At 52.1% G+C, this 13,044-nt stretch overlaps 1 protein-coding gene across 1 annotated transcript in view; it reads left to right on the top strand.

Annotated features, from left to right (window-relative positions):
• The first annotated feature begins 8,309 nt into the window (after window positions 1–8,309).
• The window catches only part of OAZ2 (ornithine decarboxylase antizyme 2), a 69,966-nt gene continuing 65,231 nt past the window's right edge, over window positions 8,310–13,044 (top strand). Inside the window, 1 exon segment of the mRNA XM_032342849.1 lies at window positions 8,310–8,702. Within this exon segment, the coding sequence (XP_032198740.1) occupies window positions 8,610–8,702 (93 nt within the window). The 5' untranslated portion in view covers window positions 8,310–8,609.

Here is a 13,044-nt window from a genome sequence, read left to right as displayed (position 1 = left end):
TTGTCTACCAAGGACTGCCCTAGGACGGGGAGCATAGGTTTGCTTTATGGAGCCATGGAGTCCAGGGCCATAAATATGAAGGAGTTGGGTGCACGCACAGGGAGAGAGATTTGGGTTTACCTGGAGCAATAACTTTTTTTTTTTTTAAGATTTTATTTAGGGACATCTGGGTGCTTAATCGGTTAAGTGTCTGCCTTTGGTTCAGGTCAGGATCCCAGTATCCTGGGATCAAGTTCCACATCCGGCTCCTTGCTCAGTGGGGAGCCTGCTTCTCCCTTTGTCTGCCATTCCCCCCCCCTTGCTCTCTCTCAATTAGGGGGAGGGGGCAGAAGCAGAGCAGGGAACCTGATGTGGGGCTCAATCCCAGGATCCTGAGATCATGACCTAAGCCAAAGGCAGATGCTTAACAGACTGAGCCACCCAGGTGTCCCGAGAGGAACAACTTTTTAATTGAGAGGAGGATGTAATGCCAACCACGGTGTCAAGCACTGTTACGTGATCCTACACAAAGTATCTCCATTTCACTGATGAGAAAACTGAGGCTCAGATTCCTTTGTCACTTTGCCCAAAGTAACAAAAATAAATGTAAAGTGCTGCCTATTTGTACCCAGGGCTGTCTCAGTGTAGAACTTGGAAGCTTAGCCTCTGTGCTAAGGGGTCAATGGCCAAGTACTTGACAGATATTAATAACCACTAATCATTATCTGATAACAACACTGGTGTATGTAGAGCTGAAGGTGTAGCAATGCAATGAGTAGTTTGGGGTGGGGAGTGTGAGTTGTTTCTCCCCAAGTTCTGGCAGAGGCTGGATTAGCTTTTGGTAGAGATTTAAGTCTTTGATGCAGACGACTGGATTCAGGTCCCAGGTTCTAGTTTTGAGAGTGCAAGGAGATGCCCAAGATATATCCACAGAGATTTAGCTGTAGTTGTTTTCAGATGGACCTAGGCATCACTCTTTTTCCAAAAGCAGTTCTGGCCTGCAGTGAAGTGTGAGGTTCACTGGCTTGGATGACCTCTAGGGTCCCTTCTAACACAGATTCTATGATCTGCAATGCCTTAACACCCACTTCGGGGAAAGCCTTCCATTGGGTGAGACATTGTCCTCTCCCTCTCCTGCCTTCTGATTCCCTAAGGCCCTAGAGAGAATGAGTGCAGCTGCTCCCTTCCCCTATGAACACAGGCTTTGGGGAAGGCAAAAAAGATTGCAAAGATGCAGGGACAGGAGCCTCACTGCCACTTTCAGTGGTGAGGATAATGCCAGCTCATCTTCCTTCCTTGCCCTGCTCTACTCCACTCCATGAAGAGCCTCAAAACTGTCACTTGCCCCACTGGGTCCTGGTCTGGTGCAACCATTCCTACTTTCAGCTCCTTGGTCTTTATCAGACACTGCCCAGTGGGGTCAGCTTCCTGGGCAGGACAGGCAATTCTGCAGAGTTTTTCTGGTCCAGAGGTTCCGTCCTCTCCCAGCTTCTCAGAGGCCAGCAACAGGCAGGGACGTAGCCCAGAGAGTCACTCTCAGTGACCTTCGGTTCTCTGGGAAGGGCTCAAAACTGGTAAAAGTTTAGCAAGTACCATTTAATTGTTGCCAGAACTTTTTTTTTTTTTTAAAGCAGACTTCCTGGGGAATAAAATTTGAGGACTCTGTAAGAAAAGATCTGCCACCTGCTTTTGAGATTAAAAGTAGCAAGTATGAAATGAACTCAGTACCATGCTGTGGGACCTCAAGTGAGTTAATTTCAGCTGCTGAACCTCAGTTTCCCCATCTATGAAGGCAGATGGTCAGTGGCTGGGTAGAAACTGGCAAGTGGGGTAGGGGCTCTGGATGCTGAGAGGTAGGGTGTAAGCTGGGAGACCCAGAGCACAGCCTAGGAACTTTTGGCCTGCCACCCTTTTGGGTTCCTGATTGTTGTTTTTTATTTTATTTTTAATTTTAATTTTATTTTATTTTTAAAAGATTTTTATTTACTTATTTGACAGACAGAGATCACACATTGGCAGAGAGGCAGGCAGAGAGGGAGGAAGGGAAGCAGACTCCCTACCGAGCAGAGAGTCCGATGCGGGGCTCGATCCCAGGACCCTGAGATCATGACCTAAGCCGAAGGCAGCGGCCGAATCCAATGAGCCACCCAGGCACCCCTAATTTTTATTTTTTAAAAGATTTTATTTACTTGATAGAGAAAGAGAGCACAAGCAGGGGAAGCGCCAGGCAGAGAGGGAGAGGGAGAAGCAAGCTTTCCACTGAGCCAAGAGTCTAATGCTGGGCTCCATCCCAGCAAAGGAATCTGAGCCTCAGTTTTCTCATCAGTGAAATGGAGATACTTTGTGTAGGATCACGTAACAGTGCTTGACACCGTGCTTGGCATTACATCCTCCTCTCAATTAAACAGTTAAATCCCAGGACCCTGGGATCATGACCCGAGCTTAAAACAGATGCTAAATTGACTGAACCACCTGGGTGCCCCATCATTGTTTTTTTAATCTTCTACTTTCCTTGCAAGTTCTTAGCATCTCATTGTTTCTCCCATCTTGGGAGAGGAAATGCAGTCGTTGACATGTTAGTATAAAATACTTCTCTCAGGGATTTTTCCATGGCACTCAAGCCTATCATTCATTCCATGTTTATTACTGAACCCCTTCTACAAGGACCTGGGCTAGGTACCAAGGATTCAAAGATTTTTTATTTATTTATTTTTTTAAAGGCATCATTCCTGACCTCAGGGTCCTCCCCTAATTTTCAGGGGGTATAAGAAATAAGCTTTTGGTGTTTTGTTTTTGGAAGTGGGGGAAATACTGCCTCTTGGGCTTGAAGTGAAGTTCTTGGTTCTATTCCTTTGCTGATTTTATAATCACTCCTCTTGTTGCCCTACAGCTTTGAGGCCATCAGAGAACTTCCAGAGCCCAGATCTCACTTAGCACCCCCAAAAGCCTGGATAATACTCATGAAAGCCTGAAAGACATCTCTAGTTTTACTTTGTGGAAACAAATTGTTGGGGCACCTGGGGTGGCTCAGTCTGTTAAGTGTCTGCATTCAGCTAAGGTCATGATCCCAGGACTCTGGGATGGAGCCCCACATCAGGCTGCCTGCTTCTCCCTCTCTCTCTGCTGCTCCCTCTCTTTGTGCTCTCTTGCTCTTTTCCTCCAGTAAAGACATTGAAAAAAAAAAAAAAGCCTCAGAAAGTAAAGTACTTGCTCATGGTCACACAGGTTGCTATGGTCACCTGGACTCAAACCTAGGTCTTCTGGCATAGGCATTTTGGAAATATAGTTTGCCTTGGATTTGAACCTGCAATCCTGCAATTTAGGTTACTATGTGGCCCAGAGTAAGGGAGGCAAGAAGACAGAGCTCAGAAACTTGGGCCTGAAATGGTCCAGTCTCTGATCTTGACCTGCACCATTCTGACCTTGACCTTCAAACTAGCAGCAGGACCACAGGCAATAATCACAACCCCAAGAGCTTCCCATGAGGTTATTTGTCTTACATAACACATCCCCAAACTTATGTCTTAGTATCCCCATTTTACTGATGAACTGATTGATACTGAGCTGGTAACTTGTCCAAGGCCACCAGATCAAAATCGCATCACAGGGCTGCTTGGTGCTTTTCCCACCACCTATGCCATCCACCAGTAGCTAGGTGAGTTCCCCTTAAAACTTATGAGCCCCCGTTTTCTAATCTATAACTAGGGATAGCAGGAACAATGGGAGAATTGGATGAGAAGACATATTCACTGTCCCGAGTAGAAGGAGGCATTTTGTAAGTGCCAGCATCCTACCTCCTTCTCTTCCTGAGACCTCTTGTACCCAAGTGGAGCTTAAACCTATACATGCCAAGAAAAACACCTCCAATATATCCTAGCCTTTGGGCCTCAAGGTCACCCTCTCTACCTGCCTTCTTATCACACAGGCTTTCCCGAAATTAGGGGAGGTAGAATGAAAATGGGGGGCCTACTTGGAAGTAGCCTGGCCTACCCTCAGGATGCCAGGTCCAAGGCAGTGTTTCTCAAGAGTAAGGACATCTGGCTCTTTCCCTTATCCCAGGAATGAACTATCAAACCATAATGTATATACATACAGTAAACCAGAGAGAAATGGGCGGGCACCAGATAACCTAGAGGCCCCAGGAATGGCCCAGTACCATTTCAATAAAGACTTATGGAAACCTACTACTGCAAATGCCCATCTCTCATCAAGCTATCTGCTAGAGGCAAGGGGGCTGCAGAAATCGAGGGTAAGTCTATTCACTTAGCAGCGCTTGTGAGCACTGCTCAGAGTCAGAAATTTTCCCATCTGGTAGGTAAGACTGGAAATAAGGAATTCCCAGGCTCAAGAGGACACAGAGGAGGCCCTCAGAGAGTAATCAGAAAGATCAGGGAACTGGGAAAGAGGGGTAGTTCCAGGCAAAGGGAACAGAAATGTGAGAATTTCAGAGGTCATGTAGAGCCGAGCACTGGGAGAGAAGGGCACTGAAAAGGCTATTAGATGATGGGCTACTAGGTCACAGTTGGGTAAGACAAAGATATTAGTTCCCAACCTCCAGGCAGTCTGCCGGACTGGTACACCCCAAACTCCTCTCTTTGGCCCCATCTGCCTCAACCCCAACTCCAACCGGGCACTGATGGATACTCATGCCAGGCTGGGTGGGAGCTTTGCATTTATATGCTCTCCAAATTCCCTTGGGGTCAGAGATTCTCCCATTCCCAGGACAATCGACATATAGAGGAATAAGTTGTTGCCCCTAAAGTGCTTAAGGTCTGGTCACACATGAAGCTTTCAGAGGCATTAAGAATTTGAATATAAGGTGTTTCTTATGAAAGCGAAAAGAAAGGGACACCTGGGTAGCTGGCTCAGTTGGCTAAGCATCTGCCTTCGGTTTAGGTCATGATCCCAGGGTCCTGCGATCCAGTCCAGCATCAAGCTCCTTGCTCATCGGGAGCCTGCTTCTCCCTCTGCCTGCTCTGCTTGCCTCTCTCCCTACTTTGTGCTCTAAATCTCTCTCTGACAAATAAATAAATAAAAATCTTAAAAAAAAAAAAAAAAAGAAAGCAAAAAAGAAAAAAACTGGAAATCATTTAAATGTCTAACGAGAAATGAGTTAAATTCTGGCACACCCAATACGGGTTAAGCAATCATTCAAAATTATGACCAAAGAGGGGTGCCTGGCTGGCTCATTTGGTAAAACATAACACTCTTGACCCCAGGGTCATGAGTTTGAGCCCCATATTGGGTGTGAAGCCTACTTTATTTATTTATTTAAGATTTTATTCATTTGAGAGAGAGAGAGAGAGAGAGAGCCATGAGCAGGGGGAGGGGCAAGGGAGAGGAGGAAGCAGACTCCCTACTGAGCAGGGAGCCAGATGCTATGCAGACATTAAGATCACACCTGAGCCAAAGTCAGACACTTAACCCACTGAGCCACCCAGGCAACCGGAGCCTACTTTAAAAATGAATGAATAAATAAATAAATAAATAACTTAAAAGACATGTTTGTGATAAATTTCAGAGGAAAAGGAGTATTTAAATTGTTTAGCAGTTTTGGGGGCGCCTGGGTGGCTCAGTGGGTTAATCCTCTGCCTTTGGCTCAGGTCATGATCTCAGGGTCCTGGGATCAAGCCCCACATTGGGCTCTTTGCTTGGCAGGGGGCCTGCTTCCTCCTCTCTGCCTGTGTCTCTGCCTACTTGTGATCTCTGTCTGTCAAATAAATAAATAAATAAAATCTTTAAAAAAAATTGTTTAGCAGTTTTGTTTTTTAAAATAGGCTCGGACAAAAAAACCAGAGGGAAATATTAAAAATGTTGCTCTCCAGATTTCAAATTGTTTTCTAAACTATTATATAGCTTTCAACTATTCAACAATAAGCGTGTATTGCTCTTGTCACCAGAAAAGTAATAAAAATTATTTTTAAAATCATCAGCTTCATGTCACAGAAAAATAGTGATGAGGGTCAATAGTGGACCCTACTCTGTTTTTGTGTTTTTAAGAAATCTCTACACCCAACATGGGGCTCAAGCTTAGGACCCAGAGATCAAGAGTCACATGTAACACCAACTGAGCCAGCCAGGCACCCCCATTTGTCACCTCTTTGGGCCTCAGCTTCCTCATCTATAAAATGAAGACCTGAGGACAAGATAAGAATCCCTTCCTCTTTGAAAAATTCAAACTCACTTCTACAGGATACCTGAATTTAGAAAACTGGCCCCGCGTCCTCTTCCTGGAAAAAGTGAGGCTGAAAAAGGATCTTGAGGGAAGGATTTGGATTGAGGAAGAATATTGCTGGGCCAAAGTTGGAGGCATGTCTAATGAGAAGCTCTGTTCTAGGGAAGAGGGTTTAGGAGTGCGAATACAGCCACAGTGGACTGAGGCGTCTGAAGGATGGCCAGAGTATCTGCAGGTTCACCAGGCTGGCTCCATCTGGAAGAGCCAGAAGCTGGAAGAACCTAGAAAACTCTGGGTTAATTGAAGCACCTATCACTAACAGGAGTGACTGATTCCTATAGGGGCAGTTCCTATCATAAAGGGGCCTGAGCCAAGTGTTGGCAGTGTGGCGGGTGGGAAACCAGGGTGCTCCTGGTCTTGACATCAGCACGCAGTGGGTCCCCAGCACACAGTGGGTGTTCAGCAGTTTACTGAAAGAATATGTCACTGGGAAAGATATTACCTATCTCTAGACCTCAATTTACTTATCTGTGAAAGGGCAGATTAGGAAGGGGATCATAATTTGTTGGGGAGACTAAGTCACAGGGACACTATATACTTCCACACTTGACACTCCCATATGGTGGTGCCAGCCCTATTTAGAGGTCTGCATATTGAGGCTCAGATAGGTTGAGTCATTTATCCAAGGTCTGGGTCCCAAATGGTCCCAACTGGTCCCAACTGGTTCAACACTGCGAACCCAGCTTCCCCCACTCCACCAACACTGCGCCTTACTTCCAATCTCAAACCTAGGTGCCTTGACCTGGTTTGGCGGGGAAAGTCAGAATCGTACCCAGAGACCCCTGAACCCCGCCGGGCTCACACAGGATTCCCCTAACCTCTCAGCAGTGTCTTCCCAATTCCACACGGGACCTCTGGCCGGGAACCCCTGGGGTGCGGATGGAACTTCCAGGCGGGGGGTGGTGACTGGGAGCGCCCTCCCCCCGGGTCAGCTCGGGGCCGCTGCCATCTCAAGCGCGACCCGAGCGGGGCACGGAGTTTTACAAGGTGGTGGCAGGGTCTGGCCAAGTCCGCGCGGGTTCTCAAACCAGAGGCAAACGAGCCTGCGGACCGCGCGCTGGAGTCCCGCGGAGGGGGTCACCACCGTCCCGCCCAAAGGCTGCTCTCCCCTCCCCCCCGCCCTCGAGCTCTGAATAGGAGGAGGGGAAAAGGTGTGTGTGTGGGGGGGGCGGTATTTAAGCTGAGGGAGGAGAGGACCCCCAAGGCGGAGGTGGGGGTTGGGGGGAAGGAGGCATTGAATGGAATCTTGCTCATTCGAGGTATCCCCTCCCGAGGCTAATAACCATTCGGGTCCCAAAAACTTGTCTCCCCGCCCAGAGTCCTTATTCAGTGACTAGGAGCGGGAAGGGAGTTTGAGATCTAAGTCCCACCCTCTGGGCTGGAAGCCTGAAGCCAGAGAGGGGAAGTGATTTCCTCAAGGTCACGCAGCAAAACAGCGGCCAGTCAGAGCCAAACCCCAGGTGTCGGGCTCCCGACCGCCATCACCCTCAGAACCCAACCCCCAACAGTCCTGCGCTCGGGGAAGGCAGGAGCATGGCCGGGGACTGAGAGGCTGGACTTGGGGGTGAAATGAGTGCGCGGGACACTCTGTAACCCCCAGTCAGGGTACGAGGGGAGCTTTTCCTCCGCGACGACCCAGGAGCCTCGCTTCGGGCGCCTCTCGCGTGGGGCCGGCGGGCCACGGATAGCTGGGGACAAGCGAGCGCGGGTGCCTGGCACGCAGCTCCACCTCCCGCGGGCTGGGACAGCACGGAGCGCACGGACCCTTTAAGAAAGTTCACTGGGCGAGTTCATCAAACTTTAAAAACTTGTCACAGTAGGGTAAGGGGAAAGGAAAGAGAGGGTGAGAGACGACGAGGGAGAGGGAAAAAGCCCTGCCGGAGGCTGGCGCGCTGCAGCCCCGGCCGGGGCGAGCCCTCAGTGGGCGGCGGGGATTGGCTGCGCGTTCCCCCGGAGACCGCGAGGAGGGCGGGGGAGGGGGCTGGCCGGGCCCCAGCTGAGGCCGGTTCCGGCCCCCGCCCCCCGCCACCGCCCGGCGCCCGCCCCCTCCCCCGGCGCCCGCCCCCCGCCGCAGCCGCCGCCGCCGCCGCGGGCGCACTCGCCGGTCGCAGTGAAAAGGCGGAGGCGGCGGCCGCTCGGGCTCGGCTCCGGTTCCGAGTGCCCCCCCCGCCGCACCCCCCTCCCCACCTCCCGCACCCGCCAAACTTGATGTGACCCCAGCCCGACGCGGCGGCTGCCCCTCTCACCGCCCCGCGCGCCCCCCACCGCCACCCCGCCCCGCACTCCCGGAGCGCACCGCTCACCGCGCCCCTTCCCACCTCCTCGCCGGGGCCGGGCGCCGCGCTCGCCCTCAGTGTTCCCTTCCCCTCGCCACCCCCACCTCACCCCCCGCACCATGAGCAACCTGAAGCCGGACGGCGAGCACAGCACCAGCACCGGCACCGGCACGGGCACCGGCACGGGCTCCGGCGGCACTCTGGAGGAGGAGGTGGGTCTGCGGCCCCGGGACTTGTCGGGGTGAAGTGCACGCGGAGGTGGGCGGGGGAGAGGGCGCGCTGGGCCTCCCGCGCCGCGCGGGGCCGGTCTGGCAAGCGCTCCGGGCGCCTTCCCGCCGCTGCCCTTCGGTCAGGGAGGAGCAGCCCGTGTCCGGCGGGCGGGGGCGCGCGGCCTGGACTGCCCCGCCGGGCGGGCATTGTCTCCCCGCCCTCCCGGGCTCGGGGCGGGCCGCGCGCCTGCCGCCGTCCGTGCGTCCCGTGGTGGGCGAGCGGCGCCTTGCCTGCCCCACGCCCGCTGCCCGCGCGTCCCTTGTTCTCCACTCTCGGAACTGCCCGCTACAGCCTTCCGAGGCGCTCCTCCGGTAAGGCCGGGACTCCCGCCTCGGCTGGAAGGAACTAAACGGGATTAGGACCGCGGGCGGGCGGCACCCTCACTGCCTTACACTTTCCACCCTGACCCCTCCCCGTGACCTTGGAGTCCCGGGCCGGCCGCCCCGCGCTTTGGTTCACTACAACTGAGCTGTAGTCACGCGGGGTGGACGGACTTTCCTTGCAGCCCCAGAACTTGGGCTTTGGCAAAGAGGTCGGCGGGTGGTTAGTGAGAGTTGAGAAAGAGATGCCTGAAGATACTTCTTTCCCGGTTCTCCTCCCTTCGGTTTTGACCCGGCAGGCAATCCAGGACCCCAGAGCTGGCCTGGGTGGGATTCTGCAAGGAGAGGCGACATTATCTTGACCACCGGACATGTGCTAAGAGGAGGGCTTGTGAGGCGGCTTCGTGGAATCAGCAGTAGCTGGGTGGTTAATGGGATGGCCAAATCGGGGAGGGTGTTTGTGGGCGGGGTGGGGTGGGGTGTGAGGTGGTGGATATAAGCCTGAGAGCTATGGGCAGCGAATGGAGACCAGGACCTGGGCCGGCTGAGACAAAAAGTGGTGTGGAAGGGGCAGGCTTTGCAGCTGTCTCCAAGGGCCTCTGGCAAGCTGTGTCACTCCAGGGCTGAGAGACCCTTCCTGCCGCGCCCTGGAAAGCCCTTGCCCAGGAAACCAAGGGCCAGTTATCCACCCTGAGCTCCTTTCCCCTTGGTCTGAGGATAGTAACCGCAGAGCCCCTGATGGGGGCCGGTGCTGCTGCCTCCCTCCAGTGCAGTGGCCGTGGTGCCAGCGGGCCGTGCTGTAGGTGTGGTGCAGAATGGCGGCGGTGGCCCACTGCTGGGCTGGGCTCCTCACTGTGGGAGGGATGGTGGGAGGGTCACACCACCGGCACCCACTCTTAGTAATTCAGAGGGTTGCTGCTAGTCCGAGTCCACCAATGGCATGGCATCTTGAGAATCTAGGTCTAGATCTCACTTTTTTGGGCGAAGGGGTGGGAAATATATAACTTCACACAGAAGGATGACAAGGGAGGGCCTGACATTTGTCCGCTGGGGTTGTGTGGGCTCCAGTGCAAGGGTCGGGGGTTGGCTCCTGAAGTCCTTGTCTTCCTCGGACCTTGACATGCTGACAGGCCCATGGCACTGGTGGGAACCTTAACCCCATCCTAACTGTACCTGGTTGTTCAGAATCTCCCCTGAGAGTTGAGGGGAGGGTGACAGGGTTGCTGGTGTATATGGGATCTCTGCTTGGCCTCTTGTGAAGCTGGGCAAAGACCCAGAAGGCCACTAGTGCTAGATGGTTGACTTCAGCAGGGGGTTCACCCAAGAGGCTGGGCTGACCCTCAGACCTACCCCCTTTGAAGTGGGATGGGTGAACCTTGTGGCCAAGCTAAGTTCTTAGAGAAAGCATGTGAAGTATTGGTCACTTTTTTCTAAGTGCTTTTTCTGAGAGAGAAGGCAGAATCTTCAAGAAGTGGAATCCCTGTGACTCCTCCTTAGGGGCAGAGGTGGGTCACAGCACCGTAGTGGTTAAGGGAATCAGCGCACCTGGTGCTGATGGAGGGGCACAGGCTTGTATGTAACAGAGTTCTAAAATTAAAGTTCTGGGAATCTCCTGGATTCTAGTGTCTGCTCTGGTCAGGTTAAGTGCAAGGATGAGCCCCCTCTCCTCATTAGACTTCTGGACCAAGAGCTCTTCTGCTGAGGTTCCTTGTTGAATTGGTGGTTTGAGCTGGAACTGAATTCCTTCCCTTTAGCTTAGCTTCCCCCTTGGCAGTCATTTCTGCATCCCCCCAGGAGCCACCATCTGGGGAATCTCTGTTAGCTGGGGTAGTTTACTCTCATGGCTGAGCCAGGCTGGCTCTCAGAGATTAGGTAAAGCAAGCTTGGAAAACCAAGGAATCCTTCTTGCCCACCAGAAGACCTCAATTCCTAAAGGTGTTAGGTGGCTGGAGAAAGGGGTTGGTTGTCATGGTTCCAGAAGGGGGTATCAGTAGGGCTGCTCCTTTGTGTAGCCTTGACTTTGCCTGCTTGACCACCTTATGGCTGGGGGCTTTATCCCTATCACAGGCATTAGGTTCCTTTACTGGTTCAGGGAGCAGGATTACAGGTTCAAGGTCACAGACTAGAAGGTAAGAAGGAGGAGGGGATGGAGGTTAAATGCAACAGTAGGTAATATAAGGGATATCAGCAAGTGATGCGGTGGTGCCCCTGAGAAGGTAGAGATCAGCCCTTCCTGAGATGTGGCCAGGTTAAGAGGTTGGGAAGCCTGTGCTGGTCAGAAAGTGTTCCAAGAAGAGCGCATAGCAGATGTCAGAGGGAGAGGTAGATTGTGGAACCGCAGGAGTACCTGGTGTTTGCTAGGCTGCAGCCGTTCTGGGGGCCACATTATGAAGAGTCCAAGATCACGCAGGGCTGGGGGGAAATGGGCCTTTTTCTGCCACTTGGAAAGGAGATGTGTTAGAAGCTATGGTACTATTTGAAAGCTAAGGAGGACGGCGATGAATTAAGGAGAAGGTCTGCAGGGGAAGAGCTAAGTGTCCCTTTTGATCTGGAGGCTATGCCTTAACCCAGGTGGGTCATGGCTGGTGCTGGGAGCTCCAGAAAGTACGGTGAGACTGTAGCACAGGGCAGGCTTGCCTCTGATGCTTTGGAACCCCAGACCCAAGCATGCCTTAGTGATTCTTTAGGGCTGGCTAGAGCGTTACAGTGTTTCTGGGGAGGGGTACTTGTGGTTTGAAAGCATTCTATTTTGAAAAAGGAGACTTTCATAATACATGATGAAACTAAGTTACAGTAATTATTCACTGTGTGGGGGGGCGGCAGAGCTGAAGGGAGCGTAGTATTTGGAATCGTGGGGTGGAAGGAGTTCAAGTTTCTAAGAGTTAAAGAAATTTTTTTGCCAGCCTAATGGTAAACTGTAGAAAGGCAGCCAAAGAAGTGACAGCTTAACCTGAGGGTCTTGGCCTCTCCTGTCCTCCCACTCCATCTTTGCTGGTCTGTTGCATCCAATGGATCCAGGCCAGTGTGGCTGCTTGCAGGCCTGGCACCCCTTGGTCTGTCCTGTGTCCTCTAGAGGTCTCTGAGGAGCCAGCCACATCCCTGGCAGGATGGGCCAGGGTTAGCACTCTAGATGAAGGTGAAGGAATTCTGGGGTCCAGCATGTGACTCAGCCACTTCCCTTTTTCTCTGCCATCAGAAATCTTTGACAGAATCCAGGACATCTTGGTGCTCTATCTGTAAGCTTTTTATTATTTGTTTGTTTGTATGAGTGAAGGCAGGCCTCTGTTCTGGGCGTTTACCTGGAGACAGAGCCCCAGCAGGTAGGCTCAGGCAGATTCTATAGGCTGGGGTTGTTGTGGATGTGACCTCTCTGCTCAAATAGTAATAGAGAGGCTGTCCTGGTATTAGTGAGCATGCCCAGCTTTCGTGCCGGGCGTTATTCTAAATACCTGACCATTTTACCTCCTTGAACTTTCACAACAGCTCTGTGAATTGCTTTACTTTATTGTCATCACCACGTTATGAATGAGGAATCTGAGACCAAAAGTTTAAATAACTTTCAGGTAGGGGCCCTGGGTGGCTCAGTTGGCTGGGTGTCCTGCTCAGGTCATGATCTCAGGGTCCTCAGATCAAGTGCCATGTCAGCCTCCGTGCTTGGCATGGAGTCCTCGGGATTCTCTCCTTCTCCCTCTGCTCCCTGCCCCCCCGCCCCCAGCTTGTGTGTGTGTATGTGTGCGTGCATTCTCTCAATTAAATAACATCTTTTAAAACTATCACGTAGCTAGTAAGTAGATAATTTGGGATTTGAACCCAGAATTTGCCCTTAACCACATGCTATACCTGCTGTTCCGTTTTACATTAGGGTTTTTGGTGAGGGTTGGGGGCGTGGGGAGTAAAGTCCTGCAACTAAAGTTTTTGAGGCCCGAGCTTTGGGTGATGTTGCTGCAGGCTAGTTCCCATTGGG

The sequence above is a fragment of the Mustela erminea genome, chromosome 5, assembly GCF_009829155.1.
Source record: "Mustela erminea isolate mMusErm1 chromosome 5, mMusErm1.Pri, whole genome shotgun sequence".
Classification (NCBI taxonomy): Eukaryota; Metazoa; Chordata; class Mammalia; order Carnivora; family Mustelidae; genus Mustela; species Mustela erminea.
The sequence above is the reverse complement of the archived record's forward strand: the minus strand, read 5'-3'. Positions and strand labels throughout refer to the sequence as shown.